Below are 23941 nucleotides of genomic sequence, written 5' to 3'. Positions count from 1 at the left end.
TTTGTGTATTCCCCATTTCCCCTTTTGATGCTTCACACATATGTAATTTTTGTTTTATGACTTGCGGGGTTAGTTAGTTTCATCCCGAGAAGGTTTTGGGTTGATTTGGACCCTTTGGTTCTTGGCTTGGAAGCCTAAGTTGATTGTGTTGACCAACATTTGACTTTTGTGAAACTGATCTCTAAATCTTTTTTTAATGGCTCCGATAGCTTCGTATCATAATATTGTAGTTGGGTGTATGCCCGAAATCGAATTCATAAGTCCGTAGGTTGATTTGTGTTGCTTTGCCGAAAAATGACAATTTGATTTTTAGACGTTTGACCATAGGTTGATTTTTTGACATCGAGTTTGGAATTTGATTTTGGGACTTGGAGTAGGTATGTTATGCTATTTATAACTTGTCTGCAAAATTTGGTATCATTTAGAGTTGATTTGATAGGATTCAGACACTTAGTTGCAATTCTAGAAGTTCTTGAACTTTACTTTGAAATTCATGCTTTTTGGTGTCTGATATTTTTAGACTTGTGCGGATGTTTGGTTTGGAGCCCTGAGGGCTCAGATGAGTTTAGGACATGATTTAGAATTGTTTGGACTGAAAATAGAATTACTGGTATGCCGGTGCTAAATTATCGCAATTGCGAGCACCATCCTCGCAATTACAAAGGGGATAGAGGGTGGTCAAATATCTTAATTGCGACTTCTCCCTTCACATTTGCAAAGTCAGCAGATCTGGGAGGTGTTCGCAGTTGCAAAAAATTGGTCGCTTCTGCAGAATGTGTCATCTTCGCAATTGCAAAGCCTTTGTTGCAAATGCGACTTATGTTGAGGCTATCAGGGTTCGCAAATGCGATCTCTGATTCGCAATTGCGGAATTGTTCATCATATTCTCTCATTTTGGAACCCTATACTCGGTAGGAGGCAATTTAGAGAGGATATTTTCATCTACAAACATTGGGGTATGTGATTCTAATAATTTCTAACTACATTTCATGAATATATCTTAGATTTAACATCAAATTTATGAGAATCAAAGAGGAAAATTGGAAACTTTTGTCAAGTTTTTGAAAAATAAAGAATTGCGTTTTGAGAGTCGATTTGGACTCGGATTTAAAAACAAAACACATAAATGAACTCGTAGGGTTATGGGTAGTCGAAATCTACTCTTGGATCATGGTTTTGACCGGGCAAGCTCGGGGTAGACTTTTGTTGACTTTTTGGAAATTTTGTAAAGATCAAATATTTATCTATTGTAATTATTTTCCCTTGCATTGGTTAATGATATTAAGTCATTTTGGTTAGATTTGAGCCGTATGGAGGGGAATTAGGGGAAAAGCTATTTTTGAGTGTTGCGTTGGCCTAGTTGAGGTAAGTATCTTGCCTAACTTTGCGTGGGGGAACTACCTCTTAGGATTTGGGTTGATTGTGCTATTTGTGTTATGTGAAAGCCGTGTCGCAAGGTGATGATTGGATACACGGGCTATATGTGGTAATTGACCAGTTTAGGTTATTTAGACTCTTCCCATCCCTTTAATTGAAATGTCATAACATGTTATATCTCTTACATGTGTTAATCTATACTTTACATGTTTTATTTGAAAGTGTTAACAATTTTTCTACCCCTTACTTGTTATTTTGCTCTTATATGCTCTAATTGAAGTTATTGTCTTCTTTATTGACTTGTTACCTCTTAAATTGTTAAATTACTTTTGCTTGAAGTTATTATTTTGTGGAATACCTTCTTGTTGAGCTATTGGAGTTGAAGTTGAAAAAGTCATTATCACATTAGGGCAAAGTTGTTAATTATTAAGAGATCTCTCTTGTTGAGCAATTCACATTCATTTTTGTTATTGTTGAGATTCTTGTGCGTATTGTGGTTGTGCCATGGGATATTTGTTGTGGAACCATTGGTATTGTTGATTATTTTGACAAGTTGTGGAATACGAGTACTTATGGTGCGAGATTTGATTATATTGTGATATTGATACGCATGCGGTGGTATAAGGCTAAGGGTTGATACGCATGCGGTGAGATAAGGTAGGATTGATACGCGTGCGGTGAGATAAGGTAGGCTTGATACGCGTGTTGCTAGTAGGGGAACAACTTGAAGCCACGCGGTGAGATAAGGTGGGCTAAAACGCATGTAGCTATTTTAGGAAAAATGATTTTCAAAACAAAATGTAAAGCTCCCGCAGTGATATAAGGAAAGATTGTGAAATTTGAATATGAGGAGGTAACTCGGCTGTGATTCATGTTGTACATTTCATCTTGTAAAGATTTATTGGTTGACCAGTTCTTGTTTCTTTCACTCTTCCCTGTCTTACCAGTTTTGTCCGTATTTAATTATTTGTGGTTCTCATTATGTGTTTCCTTCTTGTCGCCCTTTTTGTTTAAAATTCTTTCATTACCTTACATTACTAAACTGCTTTATTTTCATTCATTTCCCCGCTTTACATTACTTCTCGTTATTATATTTTTATTCTGTTTATCATGTCCTAGTAGGAGTCTTGACCTGACCACGTCACTACTCTACCGAGGTTAGGCTTGATACTTACTAGGTACCATTGTAGTGTACTCATACTACGCTTCTGCACATCTTTTGTGCAGATCCAGGTACGGCTGCCCTTGTTGGACGCTAGCGATTAATTTGTTAGGTGTTTTTTGAATACTTCAAGGTATACCTACTCGACATCTACATGCCTTGGAGTCACCTTCTGTTATCTTCTCATTACTATTATTTCCCTTATCAGACAGTGTTTTAGTAGAGGTTTTAGAACATTCTGTAGAGCTTATGACTCATTTCCACTAGATTTTGGGAGTTATTTCTCAGTTATACTGTCGAGATTTATTATGATAGTGTAATGGTTTAAGCTTGAGGTTTTATTATTATTTTCGCTATTTCTCTATGCATGTTAGGCTTACCTGGTCTTAAAGACTAGGTGCCATCACGACATCCTAAGGTGGATAATTGGGGTCGTGATAAGTTGGTATTAGAGCTCTAGGTTCATAGGTATTACGAGTCATAAGCATGTTTAGTAGAGTCTTACGGATCGGTACAGAGACGTCTGTACTTATCTTCGAGAGGCTACAGAACTGTTAGGAAAATTCCTCTTCATTGATTCCTTATTGTGCGAATTGGTTGACTGCGAAATCTGAATCTTTAACTTTCTATTCTTTCACAGATGGTGAGGACACACACTGCTGGATTCAACGATCAAACACACGTTCCCCCTGCTAGAGCCGCGAGAGGCCGGGGCTAGGGCAGAGGCTGAAGAGGGGCACGTGGTGCAGCTAGAGCACCTGCCCGAGCAGCAACTGAGGAGCCACCAGTAGCTCCGGTTGGAGGACAGGCACCCGAGGCTCCTGTTGTCACCCCTGCACTTCAAGAGACCCTAGCACAGGTTTTGAGCATGTTCTCCACTCTGGCTTAGGCGGGATTGATTCCTCTCACACCAGCTACATCTCAAGCCAGGGGAGGATCCTAGACTCCCACTACCTGTACTCCAGAACACCAGGTCCAGGTTGATCAAGTTCCAGGAGTTTTGCCAGTGTAGCGTGTTATTCCGGTTCAGCCCAAGTTTAGGGTAGTGACATTTGACGAGGATCATCTTAGACTTGAGAGGTTCAAGAAGTATCATCCTCCTACTTGTAGTGGCCTAGCTTCAGAGGATGCGCAGGGTTTTCTAGAGAAATGCCACTGTATTTTCCACACCATGGGTATTGTGGAGACAAGTGGAGCTGCTTTAACCACATTCCAGCTGTCAAGAGCAGCGTATCAGTGGTGGTGGGATTACGAGGAGGGTAGCCCAGCCGATGCAACTTCTCTCACATGGACTCTGTTTTCAGAGATGTTCTTGAGAGAGTTTGTTCCCCAAACCTTTCGGGATGCATGGTGCACAGAGTTTGAGTATATATGCCAGGGTATTATGACAGTGTTAGAGTATGCCATCATATTCAGTGAGTTGTCCAGACATGCACCTACCTTGGTTTCTATAGTCGGAGAGCGAGTCCGCCGATTCATCGAGGGGCTTAACTATGGTATTAGATTTAGCTTGGCTCGAGAGTTGGAGATAGATACTCCATATCAGCAGGTGGTAGATATCTCGCAGAGGTTGGAGGGTTTGCGGGGTCGTAAGAGAGAGGATAGGAAGGTCAAGAGGCCTCGAGATTTTGGAGGATATAGTGGTTCCCACGCCCCAGCTACATCTCGTCATGGTAGATGCTATGTGATCCGTCCAATTCATTCAGAACTTCCAGCTTCTAGTACTTGTCCGGCTATTCCGAGGTCTCAGATTGCCCATTTTGATCAGCCATATATAGTGCACCTCCTGCACGGGGTAACTTCAGCGGTCAGTCTAGCCGACTAGGCCAGGGCCAATTTTAGTAGCCACGCCTACAGAGAGCTTGCTTTGAGTGTGGTGATACCCGATATATGGTAATGTACTACCGCAGACTCAGGAGGGGTGCACCTCCATAGACTACTCAGGATCCCCAGATTCCACCTGGTCCACAGACTTCATAGGCCATGGTTGATTCTCCAATTGCCGCTCCACCTGTAGAACCAACTATGGGTGGAGGTCAAACAGGTATTGGTGGACCTAGAGGGGGAGGCCAGGCTAGATTCTCTGCTTTTTTGAGTAGGACGAAGGAAGTCACATCAGACACAGTCATCATAGGTATCATTTCGGATTGTCATAGGGATGCATCAATCTTATTTGATTTGGGATCCACTTATGCATATGTGTCATCTTAGTTTGCTCTGTATTTGTATATATCTCGTGATTCTTTGAGTTCTCCTATTTATGTGTCGCCTGTGGGAGATTCTATTGTTGTGGACCGTGTGTATCAGTTGTGTTTAGTTGTTATTGGTGGTTTTGAGACCAGAGTTGATCTATTATTGCTCAATATGGTATACTTTGACGTGATGTTGGGCATGGACTAGTTGTCTCCCTATCACGCTATTCTGGATTATCATGCCAAGACTGTGACACTGGTTATGCTAGGTTTGCCGTGGTTGGAGTGGAGGGGTACATTGGATCATATTCCTAGCAGGGTTGTGTCCTTCCTTAAGGCTCACTGAATGGTTGAGAATGGGCATGTTTAGCCTTTGTGAGAGATGTCAGAGATGATACTCCTACCATTGAGTCAGTTCCGATAGTGAGAGACTTCCTGGATTAATTTCCGACAGATCTTCCAGGTATGCCGCCTGATAAAGATATCAATTTTGGTATTGACTTATTGCCAGACACTCAACCCATTTCTATTCCACCATATCGTATGGCACCAGCAGAGTTAAAGGATCGGCTACAAGAGTTGCTTGATAAGGGTTTCATTTGGCCCAGTGTGTTGCCTTGGGCTACTACGATTTTGTTTGTGAAGAAAAAGGAAGGTTTTATGCGGATGTGTATTGATTATAGACAGTTGAATAATGTTATAGTGAAGAAGAGGTACCTATTACCACGCATTGATGACTTATTTGACCAGCGTCAGGGTGCCAGAGTGTTCTCAAAGATTGATTTGAGGTAAGAATATCATCAGGTGAGGATTCGGGATTCGCATATTCCGAAGACTGCCTTTAGGACTCGGTATGGTCATTACGAGTCCATTGTGATGTCATTACGGCTGACCAGTGCCCCATAAACATTTATGTACCTGATGAACAGTGTATTCGAGCCATATCTTGAATCGTTTGTCATTGTGTTTATTGATGACATCCTGGTGTACTCCAGAAGTCGGGAGGATCATGAGCAACATATGAGGAACGTGCTCCAACCCTCGAAGGAGAAGAAGTTGTATGCAAAGTTCTTGAAGTGTGAGTTCTGGCTCAATTCAATGGTATTTATTTTGTCATGAGGTGATTAGTGAGGGGATCAAGGTAGATCAAAAGAAGATTGAAGCAGTTTAGACTTGTCCTAGATCATCTTCAACTACTGAGATTCGGAATTTTCTTGGTTTGGCCGAGTATTATGGTCGTTTCGTTGAGGGTTTCTCATCCATTGCCGCACCTATGATAGATTGACCTAGAAGGGTGCTCCTTTCAGATGGACTGAGGAGTATGAGGCAAGCTTTTAAAAGCTCAAGACTGCTTTGACTACAGCCCCACTATTGGTATTGCCTACGGGCTCGGGGTCTTACACTGTGTATTGTGATGCATCGCGTATTGGGCTTGGAGTGGTGTTGATGCAAGATGATAGGGTGATTGCCAATGCATCTCGGCAGCTGAAGGTTCATGAGAAGAATTATCCTGTCCACGACTTGGAATTGGCAAATATTTTTCATGCATTGAAGATTTGGAGGCATTATCTGTACGGTGTCCCATGTAAGGTCTATACAAACCACCGGAGTCTACAACATATGCTCAACTAGAAAGAACTTAATCCACGGCAGCGTAGATGGTTAGAGTCGCTTAAAGACTATGATATCACTATTTTGTATCATCTCAGGAAGGCCAATAGAGTGGACGATGGTATGAGTCTAAAGGCAGAGAGTTTGGTCAGTTTAGCATATCTACCGGCAGTAGAGAGGTCACTAACCATGAATGTTCAGGCTTTGGCCAATCAGTTTGTAAGATTGGATGTTTCGTAGCCCAACCGAGTTTTTTCTTGTGTGGTTTCTTAGTCTTCATTATATGAGCGCATCAGAGAGTGTCAGTATGATAACCCCATTTGCTTGTCCTTAAGGACACAGTACATAACTGCAATGCCAAGGAGGTTTTTATCGGAGATAATGACGTATTGCGGATGTAGGGCTGATTATATGTGCCAAATTTAGATGGGTTACGTGAGTTGATATATCTTTGTTCATTCTTACCGCTTGCAGAGTTTGCCTACAACAATAGCTACCAATCGAGTATTCAGATGGCCCCTTATGCGGCCCTATATGGGAGACGGTGTCATTCTCCTGTTGGTTGGTTTGATTCGGGAGAGGCTAGGTTGTTGGGCACCGATTTAGTTCCAGATCCCTTGGAGAAAGTTAATTTATTCAGGATCGGCTTTGTAAAACATAGTCTAGGAATAAGAGTTATGCCGATCAGAGAGCCCATGCTGTAGAATTTATCGTTGGAGAGAGGATTTAGCTCCGGGTTTCACCCATGAAGGGTAGTGATGAGGTTCGGGAATAAGGGCAAGTTGAGTCCTAGGTATATCGGTCCTTTTGAGATCCTTTAGAGAGTTGGTGAGGTGGCCTACAAGCTTGCATTGCCACCCAGCTTATCAGCGGTTCACCAGTGTTCCATGTTTCTATGCTCTGGAGTATTATGGTGACCCGTCCTATGTATTAAATTTCAGTTCAGTCAAATTGGACAAGGATTTGACTTATGTTGAGTAGCCGACGGCTATCTTGGACGGACAGGTCCGAAAGTTGAGATCAATGAACATTGCTTGAGTGAAGATTCAATGGTAGGGTTATCTTGTCAAGGAGGTGACCTGGGAGACTGAGCACGACATGCAAAGTCTTTATCCTCACCTTTTCATCACTTCACATATGTCTCTATGCACGTTCGAAGACGAACGTTTGTTTTAAAAGGGGAGAATGTAACAACCCGACTGGTCTTTTGTGTATTTGCGCCTTGTTTCCCCTTTTTGATGCTTCACACGTGTGTAATTTTGGTTTTATTATTTGCGGGGTTGGTTAGTTTCTTTCCGGGGAGGTTTTGGGTTGATTTGGACCCTTTGGTTCTTGGCTTGGAAGCCTAAGTTGATTATATTAACCAATGTTGACTTTTATGAAAACGACCCCGGAACGGTGTTTTGATGGCTCGGATAGCTTCATATCGTGATTTTGGACTGCAGACGTATGCCCGAAATTGATTTCGGACGTCCATAGGTTGGTTTGTGTTGTTTTGCCGAAAAGTGGCAATTTAAGTTTTAGAAGTTTGACCGTAGGTTGACTTTTGACTATCGGGTTGGGAATTTGATGGGACTTGGAGTAAGTCCGTTACAGTATTTAGAACTTGTCTACAAAATTTGGTGTCATTTGGAGTTGATTTGGTAGGATTCGGACACTAATTTGCAGTTCTATAAGTTCTTGAACTTTAAGTTGAAATTCATTTGTTTTGGTATCCGATTCATAGTTCTAAATGTTATTTTTGTGTTCTGATCGTCCGACGAGTTCGTATAATATTTTTAGACTTGTTTGGATGTTTGTTTTGGATCCCGGAAGACTCGAAAGAGTTTCAAACGTGATTCAGAATAGTTTGGACTAAAAATAGAATTGTTGGTGCTCTGTTATCGCAATTGCCAGCACCAGCCTCGAAATTTTGAAGGGGACACAGGGTGGTCAGATGTCGCAATTGCAACTTCCCTGTTCGCATTTGTGATGTCAACATGCCTACGAGGGGTTCGCAATTGCGACCAATTGGTAGCTTTTGCGGAAGGTGTCATCTTCGCAATTGCGAAGCCTTTGTCGCAAATGCGACTTCTGTTGAGGCTGTCAGAGTTCGCAATGCGATACGGCTGAGAGTCAGGATTTTGCATCATATTCTCTAAATTTGGAACCCTAGACTCGGTAGGAGGCTATTTAGAGAGGGAACTTTTATCTACCAAAATTGGGTAAGTGATTCTAAACGATTTCCAACTGTATTTCATGATTATATCTTATATTTAAAATAAAATATATGAGAATGAAAAAGGAAAATTGGAACATTTTGTCAAGTTTTTGAAAAATGAAGAATTTAGTTTTGAGAGTCGATTTGGACTAGGATTTTAAAACAAAACACATATATGGATTCATGGGGTTATGGGTAGTCGGCATCTACCCTTCGATCCGGGTTATGACCGGGCAGGCATGGGGTTAACTATTGTTGATGTTTTGGGAATTTCGTAAATATCAAAGCTTTATCTATTGTAATTATTTTTCCTTGCATTGGTTGATGATATTATATCAATTTTGGTTAGATTTGAGCTGTGTGGAGGCAAAGTTTAAGGGAAAAGCTATTTCCGAGGGTTGAGTTGGCCTAGCTGAAGTAAGTATCTTGCTTAACTTTGTGTAGGAGAACTACCCCTTAGGATTTGGGTTGATTGTGCTATTTGTGTTATGTGAAAACCGTTTACGCAAGGTGACAAGTGGGTGCATCAGATATATGTGGTAATTGACCGGTTTAGGTTATTTAGACTCTTCCCATTCCTTTAATTGAATTGTCATAACATGTTATATCTCTTAAATTTGTTAATCTACCATTTACATGCTTTGTTTGAAATTGTTAACACTTGTTCTACCCCTTTCTTGTTATTTTGCTCTTATATGCTCTAGTTGAAGTTATTGTCTTCCTTATTGACTTATTACCTCTTAAATTGTTAAATTAAGTTATTAATTCGTTAAAACCTTCTTGTTGAACTATTGGTATTGAAGTTGTAAAATCCGTTATCAAATTGAGGTGAAGTTGTTAATTGTTGAGAGGTCTCTCTTGTTGAGAAATTCACATTCTTTTTAGTTATTGTTGAGATTATTGTGCACATTGTGGTTGAGCCATGGGCTATTTGTTGTGGAAACATTAGTATTGTTGATTCTTTTGAAATGTTGTGGCGTACGGGCACTTGTTGTGCGAGTTGAGATATTGATATGCATGTGGAGGTATAAGGCTAGGGGTTCATACACATGCGATGAGATAAGATGGGCTTGATACTCGTGTTGCTAGTAGGGGAACTACTTGAAGCCACGCGATGAGATAAGGTGGGCTAAATCACGTGTAGATATTTCGTGAAAATGATTTTCGAAACAAAATGTAAGGCTCCCGCGATGATATAAGGAAATATTGTGATTGAGATTATGAATAAGTGAAAGTTTTGTAGACTAGTCCCACTAAGATGGCGAGGAAACTGACTTCTGAGAGAGCTGTTTTTGCCTCGGTAATTACCTAACGAGAGAGAGCCGGTTTTTGAATACGAGGCGGTACCTCGGCTGTGATTCTTATTGTACATTTTATCTTGAAAAATGTATTCGGTGAACAATATGCGGTACCTTTTTTATTCTTCCTTGTCTTACCTTTTTGTCTATATTTAATTATTTTTGGTTCTCAATATGTGTTTCCTTCTTGTTGCCCTTTTTGTTTAAAATTATGTCATTAGCTTACATTACTAAACTGCTTTGTTATCATTCATTTCTTCGCTTTCCATTACTTCTCATTATTATATTTTTGTTCTGTTTATTATGTCCTAGTAGGTGTATTGACTTGACCTCGTCACTGCTCTACCGAGGTTAGACTTTATACTTATTGGGTATCGTTGTGGTGTACTCATACTACGCTTCTGCACAATTTTATGCAGATCCATATACGTCTGCCCGTGTTGGCCTCTAGTGATTGGTTTGTTAGCTGCTTTCTGGTGACTTCAAGGTATACCAGCTCGACGTCTGCAAGCCTCGTAGTCACCTTCTGTTATCTTCTTATTATTGTTATTTCCCTTACCAGACAGTGTTATAGTAGAGGTTTTAAAACATTATGTAGCTTATGACTCAGCTCCACCAGATTTTGAAAGTTATTTGTCAGCTGTGCTGTTGAGATTTATTATGATAGTGCAATAGATTAGACATGCGGTTTTATTATTATTTTCGCTATTTCTTTATGCATGTTAGGCTTATCTAGTATTAGAGACTAGGTGCCATCACACATCCTAAGGTGGAAAATTTGGGTCGTGACAGAAGTCTGTTACATGTGTCATTGCATTCCGCGGAATATGAGTTAGTGAAAGGTTTTCGGATGGTGTGATGTCTATTCTACTTGCAATTCAGAGCTAATGCCGATATCCTTGTATTTCCGTATGGATTGATATGTTTGGACCAGGCTACGTGCCGCGGTGGAGTTATATTGGGATGAGCTCCTTATGATTAGTTTATATGTTTTATTTCTCCCTTGTGGGATGGATTCGTAGTATGATTTACAATGGGGAGTTGTGCATGTTGGACTTGTTTGGTAGTTTTCTCATATGCTTCTCTTTCCATATCTAGTCATAATCGAGTTGTTCTTATTGGGTTGGATTGCGATGTATGTGCTCTGGTGACTTTTCATATGCCTTATTGATCGGGTGAGTAGTTATGAGTTTCACCTATTTCTTGCATCATTATCAATATTGAGTAGGTTTGGGGACAAGGTTTTTGTCGATATGAGGCTATTACCACTACCATATTTTGTAAATGGTAGCTATTGTGGTCAAAATTATTGTTATGGGCATATAGCTGATGTGTCACGACGTGTGGTTATACCTTGTAGATGTATGCATAAGCTGTTACAACTAGTTGAGGATTTTACAGTGTGATTGGGTGATAATAGGTCCCTTGGTGGGTGTGGAAGTTTGATTCTAAGGTATATTGGAAGGAGTGTAAGGAATAATCTTCAGTTGAGAAGATATTATCGGGCTTATGTGGATTGGGGTGATGTGGGATCACCCGCGGGCATGTGTATGGTGAGTTTATACAGTGATTTGATAGCGTGGGAGAGACTCTTGGTACGTTCGAGGACAAATGCTTATTTTAAAAGGTGGAGAATGTAACGACCCGAATGACAATTTTTTGTATATGAGTCCTGATTTCCCTTTTGATGCTTCACACATATGTATTTGTGGTTTGATGACTTGTTGGGTTGGTTAGTTTTATTCTGGGAAGATTTCGGGTTGATTTGGGCCCTTTGCTTCTTGGTTTAGAAGCCTAAGTTAGAAATATTCACCAAAGTTTGACTTTCATGAAAAAGATCCCGGAACAGTAATTTTGATGGCTCCGATAGTTTCGTATCGTGATTTTGAACTTGGGTGTATGTCCGAAATTGAATTCGGAGGTCCGTAGGTTGATTTGTATTGTTTTGTCAAAAGTTGGCAAGTTGAGCTTTAGAAGATTTCCCAAGATTGACCGTAGGTTGACTTTTTGGCTATCTGGTTCGGAATTTGGTTTTGGGATTTGGAATAGGTTCGTTTTACTATTTGGAACTTGTCTGAAAAATTTGGTGTCATTTGGAGGTGAATGCTGTGGCAAAATATAATTTTAATGCAATGGGTCAGAGGTACCCTCGTTTTTTTTGGAGTTCACCTAGTACTACAAATGCATGGAAACAAAACAACCCCAAATCTCAGGAATAAGGAGCTTTTGGTTTATGAATCAGCCGAGGCAGCAGTTTCAGCCTCAACAGTCCAATCAGTATGGCCTAGAAGATATAATGAAGGCATTCATTGTGATAACTGATGAAAGATTTGAAGTACAAAGAGAAGCAATTCGAAATTTAAAGAATCAAGTGGGACAAATTGCAACGATATTATCTGAGAGGGTTCTAGGAACTCTCCCTGCTAATACTGAAAGAAATCCAAAAGAAACAGTGAATGTTGTAACTTTGAGAAGTGGGCAAGTGTTGAAAGATCTTACCCCAATCCAAAAAGATATGAGACTTAAAAAAGAAAGTGGGGAGCAGCTGAAAAGTAATGTTGATAAGAAGAAGAAAGGCCATATTGAAGCTGAGAAAAGAATAAAGGCAGAAAACTCGAGAAGGGAGGAAACTGAGGAGAGCAAGCATATGCCTGCTTTACCTTTCCCCAAAAGCTAAATAGAGAAAATCTAGACAAGCAGTTTGAGAGATTTCTCAAAGTGCTGAAGCAGGTTCATGTAAACTTACCATTCACTGAAGTGCTCTCACAATTTCCTTCTTATGCTAAATTCTTGAAAGAGATCCTTACGAAGAAAAGGAAACTAGAGAAGACCTCAGTTGTCAAGATCACAGAGCATTGCAGCGCGATATTGCAAAATAAACTCCCACAAAAGTGTGGAGATCCAGGGAGTTTTACCATACCCTGCTCTTTAGGAACTATTAATTTTGATAAATCCTTATGTGATTCGGGTGCCTCAATTAATTCAATGCATATATCTATCTACAGTAAATTGGAAAAGGAGATTAGAGAGATAAAGTTTGCTCCCATATCTTTGCAGCTGGCAGACTAAATGACTATAATGCCCGAGGGGATAGTGGAAGATGTGTTAGTTTGGGTGAGTAAGTTCGTATTTCCTGTGGATTTTATAGTGCTAAATATGGAGAAAAACAAGGAGGTCCCCCTCATCCTATGAAGACCATTCTTAGCGACAGACAAAGCTATATTAGATATACAAGAGATAAAATTTATGCTTAAAGTGGGCAAGGAGACTGTGACTTTTAAGATGGATGTAGACAAAGGGGCACAAAAGGACAAATCATTTGCGAGTGTTGAGTGAAAAGTAAAGGGATCGAAAGAGAAGACTGTGGTACGATAAAGATAAGTGTAGAGTGTACCCAAAGAAGGCCGAGAAGAAGCTATCCGCATGGATTTGTGTATTAGTTCAGGCGTGAAGACTGGAGCCCGACTTCGACTCAAACCCCGACTAGATGTTCAGGGAAGTTTTCTTCACCTTTGTATTTTAATTTTATGACATGGGTACATGCCACTTTTTAAGTGTAGGGGTGGGGGTAGTATAAATAGCATTGTTTACTTTGCCTTCTTATTTGAAAGAAAAAAAGAAAGAAATGGTATCAGAGCATTGTTTACTTTGCCTTCTTATTTAAAACAAAAATCCAAAAATATTTTCTTATTTTTTAGGATAACTTCTTCACTTACTTCAATTTCTTTCTTGTTTGGTTCTCTACCATGGTCGTAATATTTTGAACCATACACCTTTTAGAGTAGATTTTTGTTATTTCTTGGTTTTTGATTTTTGAAAAGTTGCTTGTGGTTGGCGAAGTTGACTGTGCCTGAGTGGTGGGATGCATGATCCCGCCCTTATAAGTTAGAGAGACCATTGGTGACTACGGTCTAAATAGTGTGCCTATCCGAGACACTATGTGGTGTGAGGTAAATGTTTGCATAGTGATTATGCATGACAAGGTCTAGAACTTTGCTTGGTTGTGACTCAAGGAGAAAGCTTAGGTAATAGTCGAGTTTGGAGATGACCGTAGGCCTTCTTTGATAGCTTCTTGATTTTTCGACTGCTTTGAACCCTCTTGAGAACTGATAATTTATCCCTAGTCAACCCAGTTGAGCCTAATTCCCTTTTTCTTTGGCAACCACAGTACGACCTGAACTTGTAGCCATCCCTAATCACTTGAATGCCTTGTGTGTAATACTAAAATATGAAGAGACATAAGTGCGGGGCTGGGGGATGGGTTTGAGTGGAACCAATGTTAAGTAGAAAGAAAAAAAAGAAAAAAAAAAGAAAAAAAAAAGAATAGAAAATTTTGCTCATGTTGAGTAAGGAAATGAAAGTGAATGTTCCCCTGTTGATGTAATATACTTGTATGTTGTGCTTAAAGAATTGAGATCTGGGGTGTGCTTTGATTGTGGAGTTTGTGGACAACTGTCAATCAAAAAGGGGTAGGACAAGTATGAAGTTGTTGGTATTAAAGTGCTTAGGGAGGTGTAGATACTTTTATACAAATTATATCCAACCCATACCATAGCCTACATTAGAACCAAATACAAAGTCCTACATGATCTAGATGAGGTTGTTCCTACATTAGTGGACAGTTATGCAATAGCCTAGCTTATGGTACTTTAGAAAGGATGAGCCACTTATTTGTGAGGGTGAGCAATTGTTGTATACTGCCTGAGGCTGTTAATTGCAATTGGTGTGTAAATGGGCATTGTCTCTTACTTGTGAGGTGCATCGAGGATTTGGTTCCAATTTGACCACAACACTAGTGGAATGTTATGACCGGGGTTGAGGTAGAATGTGACCCCGAGATGGTATCAAGTTGATTTAGCTGGCCACTTGTCTGAGATGGTTGCAATATTAGGAGCGTTTTCATTTTAGATTTTCTCAGGACGAGCAAAAGCTAAGTGTGGGGGTGTTTGATGAGCTTAAAGATACTTATTATTTTTTCCCACTTTGCATCATTATTTTGGCTGATTCAATAGAGATTTGGTCGGATTTGGTCTAATATGTTGTCTTTCAGTGCATGTGATACAGAGGGGATCAATGGATGAATAATGCACTTAGTGGGAGGAAAAAGAGTTGAGCAAGAGGAAAACCCAGGTGCGTAACCGCGCACGAGCGACACACAGCGTGCACTTGAGCGCGCAAGTGACATAGTGTTCTTCCACATGTGCGCGGCCATGTGTGCGGTCACACCTCCAGGTGCGCGGCCGCGCACGTCTACTGTCGGAAAAGTTACCCAGGCCTATTTTTGTAAATTTGGAGGCGGCCCTTGCTGACCTATATGAAGCCTAACGCATCTTAAAATAAGTATCTTGGATTTTGGGGAGCAACGTTTGGAGAGAAGAAACAACTTCTCTTGTGATAAACAACTTCTCTACTATGTATCAGATTTGCATACCTTCCCAACTCCAATGATCTCACATTTATTTACATTTTCAAAGGATAAATTACTTCTTTTAAAGGCAACAAGTGAAATGAACTGGTTCTTACTCCCTACATGTGCTTTGAGTAACCGCTATTCATGTACCATATTTGATCGCTCTCCTACATTTGGACCTGTAAAAGGAAAGCAGGGGTTATTCTTAGGAACCCAAACTAGTTTGGGTCCCTTTCTATAGGCAAAAATATAAATTAGATTCTTGTTTGCCCAACTTGGCAGCTTAAATTTCCCTAGAACAAAATTTTTTATCTATAGACTTGCCTTTTCTTTTGCATCACATTCACTCTTATAGTGAGCAGTGTTACCATAATGAGTGTAAATCTTATTCTCAGTGAGTGTGAGGTACTTTGCTTTTGGGATCCAATTTAGGTGCAGAGTTTCCAAAGCCAAGTCACCTTACGTTGCTACTATGGTGTTCTTATAGGCATGGAAGTTCATCAGAGGACCTGTTCTATTTACATGTTCTATAAAGCTGCCTAACCTTAGTTAAGTCCTCTTTCAAAACTCTTACATATTCATCCTTTTTCTATAACTCATCTTTTACCTTTCCTTTTTCTTAGGATGAATATGTTCCTTCGTTTAGCTCTTTCCCTTTTCCATTCAATCTCCCACAAGGGATAGTTCTTGATCATGTGATCAAGATTTACACATTTATAGCATCCATCATTTACCTGCTTCTCTGTAGTTTTGGCCTTGTTGTAGCTTCCACTTCTTGAAGAACCTTTTCCTCTTCTTAGGTACTTCTTGAAGTCTTTAGTAATCATTTCTATTTCATCACCTTCTAAATCAGAACATTCAGTGACTTTGAGTGCAGACTCCTATCCTTCTTAGGTACATCCATGTTCATGATTTGCCTCATAAGTTCATAGTCCTTGAGACTTCCAATCAACTCATCCAACGGAAGAGTAGCAATATTCTTTGATTCCTGAATGACTATGATCTTTCTTTCCCATGTAACTGGTAAAACCCTATTTAAGATCTTCTTAACCCTTTTTTCTTCAGAGATAATCCTTCCAAGAGACTTTAATTCAATTATCAATGTAGTGAACCTTGTGTACATCTCCTAAATGGTTTCTCCATCCCTCATGGCAAAGTTTTCATATTGGGAAAACTTTGAGGTTCCACTTGATCTTTTTATCTAAGTTGTTCATTCATGGGACACTTGCAGTGTGTCCCATATTTTCTTGGTAGTGGAGCAACCTTGGATTCTTCTGTACTCATCAGGACCAAGTCCACAGACAAGCCATTTCTTGGTTTTAGCATTGTTCTCCCACTTTTTCAAGTCCTTAGCATTGTAGTCACCTCTTGTCTTTGGAACATCCTCACCTTCAACATTTTTCTTCAGTGTTGGAAGTGGGCCATTAGTGATTATAACCCATAGCTCGTAATCTTTTTCCTGCATGTGATCTGTCATCCTTGTTTTCCACCATGAGTAGTATTGGCCATTGAAGAGTGATGTCCTATAAGTGGATTGACCTTTTTAGCTTTCAGGTGGTGCACTCATCTTGATCTTTTCCTAAGGTGTTAGCATCTTCAAGGATAACCCGCTCTGATACCAATTAATGTTTTTGTAACACCTCGGATAATTGCAAAGTATTTAAGCGCTATTAAGAAAGTTGATGTCCGCTAATTATATTATTTTATGTGTAGACAAGGACTATTATATTAATGATATCAATTGATCATGATAATATATGTATGAGGTGCATTAAGTATGGTTTATGGTATAAGAAGAGCCCCAAGGCTAAATCAAGTTAAAAATATTATGATGGGATAAAGTTTCAAGTGAGTTCGCATAAGACCTAACTTCAAATGAGCATAACTATCATTGTATGACGTTGTATGGTGTATTACCTATCAAAACAAGGTCTATGTGTCTCGTTTCTAATTCTTCAAACCGTTTGTCATTTGGACACTCCTACAAAAGATTATGAGCAAATTACCAAAGGCTGGCAGAAGGTGATTCTGCTACCAATTCTGTGATCGCAGAAGTGGTTATGCAATCGCAAAACTGGTCGTAGACCTAGCCAGCACAGTCCAATTCTTGGCACCAATTTTACGGTCCATTGTAAAACCCGCACACCGATTGTGCGGTTCATTGTGCGACCGCATACATGATTTTGGAGGGTCCATTTTCCTATTTTCATAACCCGGCCTCATTTTGATACATAGGCTTTGGGGCTTATTTTGGGAAAGTTATCTGAGATTCTTTAGAGAAAAGTGAGAGTGTTCTAGATAGAGGAAGTAGATGAAGTGTTTTGTTCATCAAGATCATGTCTAAGCTTTGAAATCCAACAAGGAAATCTCACAAGATCTTCATCTAAGACGTAAGATTCAAACCCCTAGTCTTCAATTTCGAGTTTGGGGTAAAATATTGGTGATTAGGAGTATGATTCTTGGGTGTAAGAGTATTATGTATATATTTTTGTACCAATAAGGTTTGTGGGAAGATTATTGAGCTCAAATGGGTAAATATTGGGGTGAGGAGTGAAGGAAATCTTGTAGAAGAATCTTGTAGTTAAATTTGCACACCTAACGTTTGATAAAATGCTCAAATGAGTTGAGACCATGAATATCTTCCTAATTTGTGTTCAATTTTGTTATGTCTCAAAATAGATTGGGATTGCTAGAATTTCTAGAACGTTGTACTAATTTAAGGAAAGCTCAAAGCGAGTTATGTTGGCTAAACTTCTTTCTTAGAATTGAATTCAATGATGTTCCCGTAAGTTTCAAGTAAGGATGTCGCAAGTTCCTCATTATATGTTCCGGGTTGTTCCCAATAAATTCAATTGTCCCGAATAAGCAAGGTGTCGAGAATTATGTATTCAAAACGTATTCCGAATGTTCCTATCACATTATGTTATCTTTTGAGAATGTGTTCAAGAATGATATGTGTATTAAAATACTATGTCTTTGAGTGGTGTTTCAAATGAAGGTTATGATGCCAACTTGTGTGAGAAAACTCAATATGCTTAAGAATCTTAATTGCTCATATGTGTACCTAAAGTCTTGATTAGAAATGTCTTATTGTTGATAACCTATAAAGATGGTTAGAAGTGAAATAAGTGAATTGGGGATATAAAGTGCGGCCAACGTGCCAATAGTGAAAGTTATACTTGTGGCCAATGGTGCCAATGAAATGCGATGATGTGAGAAAGATTATAAAATGTGCTTTGATTCAACTATTCAAAAACTAACTTTGAAAATAGAATTGCCTAAAAGCTTATGAGCTCAAGTGATGCCCATATGCGGTTGTTTTAGCTAATGCTATGTTTAGTGAGTATTTTCAATGTGTTTTTCATTATTACATATTCGTGAGTGGAAATTGTGTATTGTCCTTTTTGGGAAAAAGTATTTCAAGAATAAATGATGTATTACTTATTTATGATTTTAACTTGTGCTTAGATTGCCATTCATTTTACTCCATTTCTTGGAAAGAAATCCATTGTGTTTCAAGTCTTCATTACTAATGAACCTAAAGTTGTGATTTCCGAAATATTGTATATATTGATATTTATGATGATGATCCATGAAAGGACAGATATGAAAGTGTGGAATATAAAATACGACCAATGTACCATGAAAGAAGAATCATATATATGGCCAAGAGAGCCAATGAAATAATAATGTTGTAAGTGGTTGAAAGTACAAATTAAGTGATATATGGTATGAAAGGTTATGAGATGTACGTATTTGTACTTTTGTTTCCAATGTGTTATAAGACCCTACGTTCTTGCGAGTAAAGACTATGATGTTCCTAAATGTACTAAATGCTCTTAATGTTCTATTATCACTCATGGAAAGTACAAGTAAGTGATAGTGTGAACATGAAATATGGTCGTTGCCTAAATGAGAATTATGTAGTGTTGTATGTCCCAGTGCTTTCAACTATAGTTGTATGCTTCTGAAATAATATATGTAAATGACTTCGATTGTTAAATACCCAAGAGTCATGAACAGAGCTAATGACCTCAAGAGGTCAAGGGAGTGTATAATGAGATGGAAGGGAGATGTCCTTTGTTAGATAATGATAAACCTTAAGAAAAAGAAATTGGGCCCATGTGCCATTGAAATCGACTTATTGATTTACCATGCATGTGCTAATGTAATGAGTTGTGTTTTTCCATGATGAGCATGAACATGAAGTATTCCAATGATATGAGAAATTACAACCTTAAATGTAATGGCAAACTATGTCTCTTTGAGTTTATATATGTTATTGTGATTGGGATTACACCTACACCCGCATATATTGGGGTAAGGCGACATGTCCACTTTGTGTAAGGATTGTGGTACTGTGGTATACACCTCCACCTGCATATATTGGGGTGAGGCGAGAAGACCGCTTTGTATAGGGATTGTGGTATTGTGGAATACTCCTCCACCCGCATATATTGGGGTGAGACGGCATGATCGCTTTATGTAGGGATTGTGGTATTGTGATACACCTCCACCCGCATATATTGGGGTGAGGCGGAAGAGCCGCTTTGTGCAGGGATTGTGGTATGGTGATACACCTCCACCCACATATATTGAGGTGAGGTGGTAGGGCCGCTTTGTGTAGAGATTGTGGTACCGTGATACACTTCCACCCGCATATGTTAGGGTGAGGCGGAAGGGCTGCTTTGTGTGAAGGTGGTTATAGAGGATTCCCGACTTAATATCTATAAATTTGAATAGAAGCTCTTAATATATTTTCTTGATGTTAACGGCTATCTAAGCCATTTTATTGTTACCATGATTCATCATATTCACGTTGTATTTCCAAGCCCTTGAATAGGTGTATTTGTATTGTGTAAGTTAACACTGTGAACGGTCTATAAAACGCACAAGTGTATTGTATAGGTGATACTGTGAATGGTCTATAAGAGACATAGGTGTATAATATGATATGTGAACACTAAGGACGGTCTATGGAATGTATATGTTAAAAATAAGAGAGGAAGGTGCTACTTTCATTGGCCTTGTTTGTACATGATGTTACAATTACATTATATTATGTATTCCACGTATAGTTCATATGGCTCAGTTGATCCTAAAAGAAGTTTAGAATGATGCAAGTATAATAAAACTTGAAATGAGATTCTATTGGATGTTTTGTAGTTTCTTGGTGTACTTTATTTGCCTCTTATTTGAGTTACCGTATTTTTATATGTTGTTTTGACTGCCTTACATACGAGTACTATTCCACATGTACTTACGTCCCTTTTGTCGGGGGCGCTGCATCTTTTAATGGATGCAGGTATACTTCTACAGGATGATATGGATCTCTGATAGGAATTTTCTTCACTACTCAGCTTATGGTGAGCCCGCTACAGTTCTAGTGGGTGTTTGGGTGTAGTTCATTTTATGTACATAGGTATCTATTGTCATAGAAGCTCCATGTACACTGTGGGTCATGTAAGTACAGATTTGATTTTTGTCATGTATTTATGTTCACAATATTTACAACTATTTGTAGAACTGTGTAACCATCACGAGAAAGAAAATAGGGGCCATTGAGCCAAATATATTTAATATGAAAGTCATGATCTAATGATGTTTTGGTTAATCATGAATAAGTAATGATGAGAGATAAATGTAAAGTAGGCTTGCTCGACTGGGTTTACTCGGTTGAGCGTCGGTCGTGCTCCTCGAGTTCGGGGCATGAAAAACTTAGTATCAGAGCATGGTTTAGGAGGCCTAAAATGTCATGGAGCTGTGTCAGTAGAGTCTCTCTTATCAGTGTGTTTTCGGCCACACTTATTATAGGGAGGCTACAACTACATTTAGAAAATATTTCTCTTCTTCTATCCTTGATCATGCCTTAAGGTTCCAAGTTAGTCTCAGAGTTTCCTTATTAATACCAAGGAATGTAGCACATCGTGCATGAGAAAGGCCTAAGGATTAAAGGGATGTCGCACATGACAGGCATAATGTGTGAGGTTCCCAATTGTCCTCGTAATGGAGGATGGAAAAGCCAAGGATACGACCAAAGGTAAGAAAGGCCATAAATTTGGCCTCGAGAGTCATAGTTGTTGATTTCATATATGGTGCAAAGTGGTGTTATCTATATGTTGTTTAGGATTGATTTATGGGATTCTCTAACAGGTGGATAGGCCCGGTTACAGGGGAAACTCCGTCGAAATATTTAAGAATTTGTAAAGATAGCCAAATCATAAGGTCCAAAAGTAAGTTGAAATTTTGGAAAGGATGTATAAGACCGATGTAGTCATAAGTGCCTATGTATAATAGTTGGAGGTAAAATGATGGTAAATCTCTACTTAGAAGGGACTTGTAAAACATTCGAGGACGAATGTTCTTAAGTGGGGGAGAATGTAACACCCCGAACATTTTTGAAGTAATTAAGCGCTAATAAGAGGGCTGATGTGCACTGATTATATTATTTTGTATGTAGACAAGGACTATTATATAAATGATATCAATTGATCATGATAATATATGTATGAGGTGCATTAAAAATAGTTTATGGTCTAAGAAGAGCCTCAAGGCTAAGTCAAGTTGAAAATTTTATGATGGGATAAAGTTTCATGTGAGTTCGCATAAGACCTAACTTCCAACGAACATATTTTACCCCAACGAGCATATTTCACTTAACCTTATTGGTACAAGCATATATACATAATACTCTTATACCGAAGAATCATACTCCTAATCACCAATATTTTACCCCAAACTCGAAATTGAAGACTAGGGGTTTGAATCTTACGTCTTAGATGAAGATCTTGTGAGATTTCCTTGTTGGATTTCAAAGCTTGGACAAGAACTTGATGAACAAAACACTTCATCTACTTCCTCTCTCTAGAATACTCTCACTTCTCTCTAGATTTTGTTCATCAAGATCTTGTCCCAGCTTTAAAATCCAACAAGGAAATCTCACAAGATCTTCATCTAAGATGTAAGATTCAAATCCCTAGTCTTCAATTTCGAGTTTGGGGTAAAATATTGGTGATTAGGAGTATGATTCTTTGGTATAGGAGTATTATGTATATATGCTTGTACCAATAAGGTTTGTGGGAAGATTGTTGAGCTCAAATGGGTAAATATTGGGTTGAGGAACTGAAGGAAATCTTGTAGAAGAACCTTGTAGTTAAATTTGCACACCTAATATTTGATAAAATTCTCAAATGAGTTGAGAGCATGAATATCTTCCTAATTTGTGTTCAATTTTTATATGTATCAAAATAGATTGGGCTTGCTAGAATTTCCGGAATGTTGTAGTAATTTAAGGAAAGCTCGAAGCGAGGTATGTTGGCTAAACTTATTTCTTAGAATTGAATTCAGTGATGTTCCCGTAAGTTTCAAGTATGGATGTCTCAAGTTCCTTATTCTATGTTACGGGTGCCGCGCCCCTTTTATTGTGAAAACGGGTTTTTACACGTGGCAACTATTTTAAGGAGGTATTAAAAGAGGAGAGTGACCACCTAACGATTATTAAGGTGCGTTAGTGCACCTATTTGCACCCAATAACTGGTCAACGCCACCAAAGATCGGGTAAGGGCTCAAGTTACCTCAAAGAGAAGGTTTTAGGCACTCCCCGAGGTCGACAACTATGGGTCCCGGCCGAACTTAAATTATATAGATTAGTCTATGTGATCAAGTAAACAAAGAGAGTACAAAATCTAAGAATTTACAAAGAGATCTTGAATAGGGAGGTACAACTATTTTTTCATTCTAATAGAAAAGAAAGGAAGGGGGGGGGGGGTTCCTAAGTTTTTTAGATTAAAGGATCACCCCGTGTGACATAAATAATATTTCGTAACTCCCTTGAGATAGGGGATAGGGTGTTACTCACATTATCCAACGGGCACAGACTATCATCTCCTGCTACCCGATTACTATGTTAAAGTTGTTTGCCTAAGAGCGCTCTAATTCAATTTGAAGTCGTGCCCTACGCGTGCACTTCCTGTCCCATACCTATGGTTCAGGAGGTTTTGGAACTCTATTTGGATGGTTCTAGACCTTATCTAGGCTGCTCAAAAATGCAAAACTAGGCGACAAACAAAACATATAAAGACTTCACATAAAGGCAATTGAGGGCTCACATTGACCTCCACACTTAAGCAGCGAATGCACGCAAACACATATGTCAATTAGGAAGCTCTAGAATCCAGAATCTTAAACCTATAGACATGCTTTCTATGCAATTTTTGAGTCAAAGTATGTTGGCAATTTGAGGTGCAAGTCATTGCTTATAGACAGAATTATTCAGGTATTACAAGATGATTATTGATGGTTTTAAGTTACCAATCCTATATGTGTTATGCCTAGATGATCTACGCAGTTGAGTATAACAAAATCTGCTAGGAAAAGTCCCAGAATTATCCAAGTTTTCCTAACAGTGACGCTCAGGAAACCGTGTTTGAGTAATCTAGTATTAACCAATTAACGAGCAATTATTTCCTATAGTCAAGATCTCTAACGCACAACACTTTAAATCTTATTTTATCGTCATATCTTAATCTTATAGACATAATTTCTAGATAAGCAGCACCAAGTAGAATAATTGCAATCCTATAGGCATGATTTCTAGTAGGCGATGAGGATTGATAGAAACATCGATGAGAAACTAATTCCTATAGGCAGGTTCTCTAATAACACATAACAATAAATATAATTGCAGCATTT

The 23941-nt window shown here is 38.9% G+C and overlaps 1 protein-coding gene across 1 annotated transcript; it reads left to right on the top strand.

The window, feature by feature from the left end:
• Positions 1-3710: 3710 nt before the first annotated feature.
• On the top strand, positions 3711-4364 carry LOC138901676 (uncharacterized). The gene has a single exon (XM_070189454.1). It carries the CDS (start codon positions 3711-3713, stop codon positions 4362-4364), a length of 654 nt encoding a protein of 217 aa, XP_070045555.1.
• The last annotated feature ends 19577 nt before the right edge of the window (positions 4365-23941 follow it).

This window comes from Nicotiana tomentosiformis, chromosome 11 (genome assembly GCF_000390325.3).
Source record: "Nicotiana tomentosiformis chromosome 11, ASM39032v3, whole genome shotgun sequence".
In the NCBI taxonomy this organism is placed as follows: Eukaryota; Viridiplantae; Streptophyta; class Magnoliopsida; order Solanales; family Solanaceae; genus Nicotiana; species Nicotiana tomentosiformis.
Note: the sequence above shows the minus strand (reverse complement) of the source record. Positions and strands in the feature narration are given on the sequence as shown.

What these genes read in the sequence shown, in the direction of transcription:
- LOC138901676 (XM_070189454.1), top strand. Translation starts at nt 3,711, where the DNA reads ATGGGTATTGTGGAGACAAGTGGAGCTGCTTTAACCACATTCCAGCTG.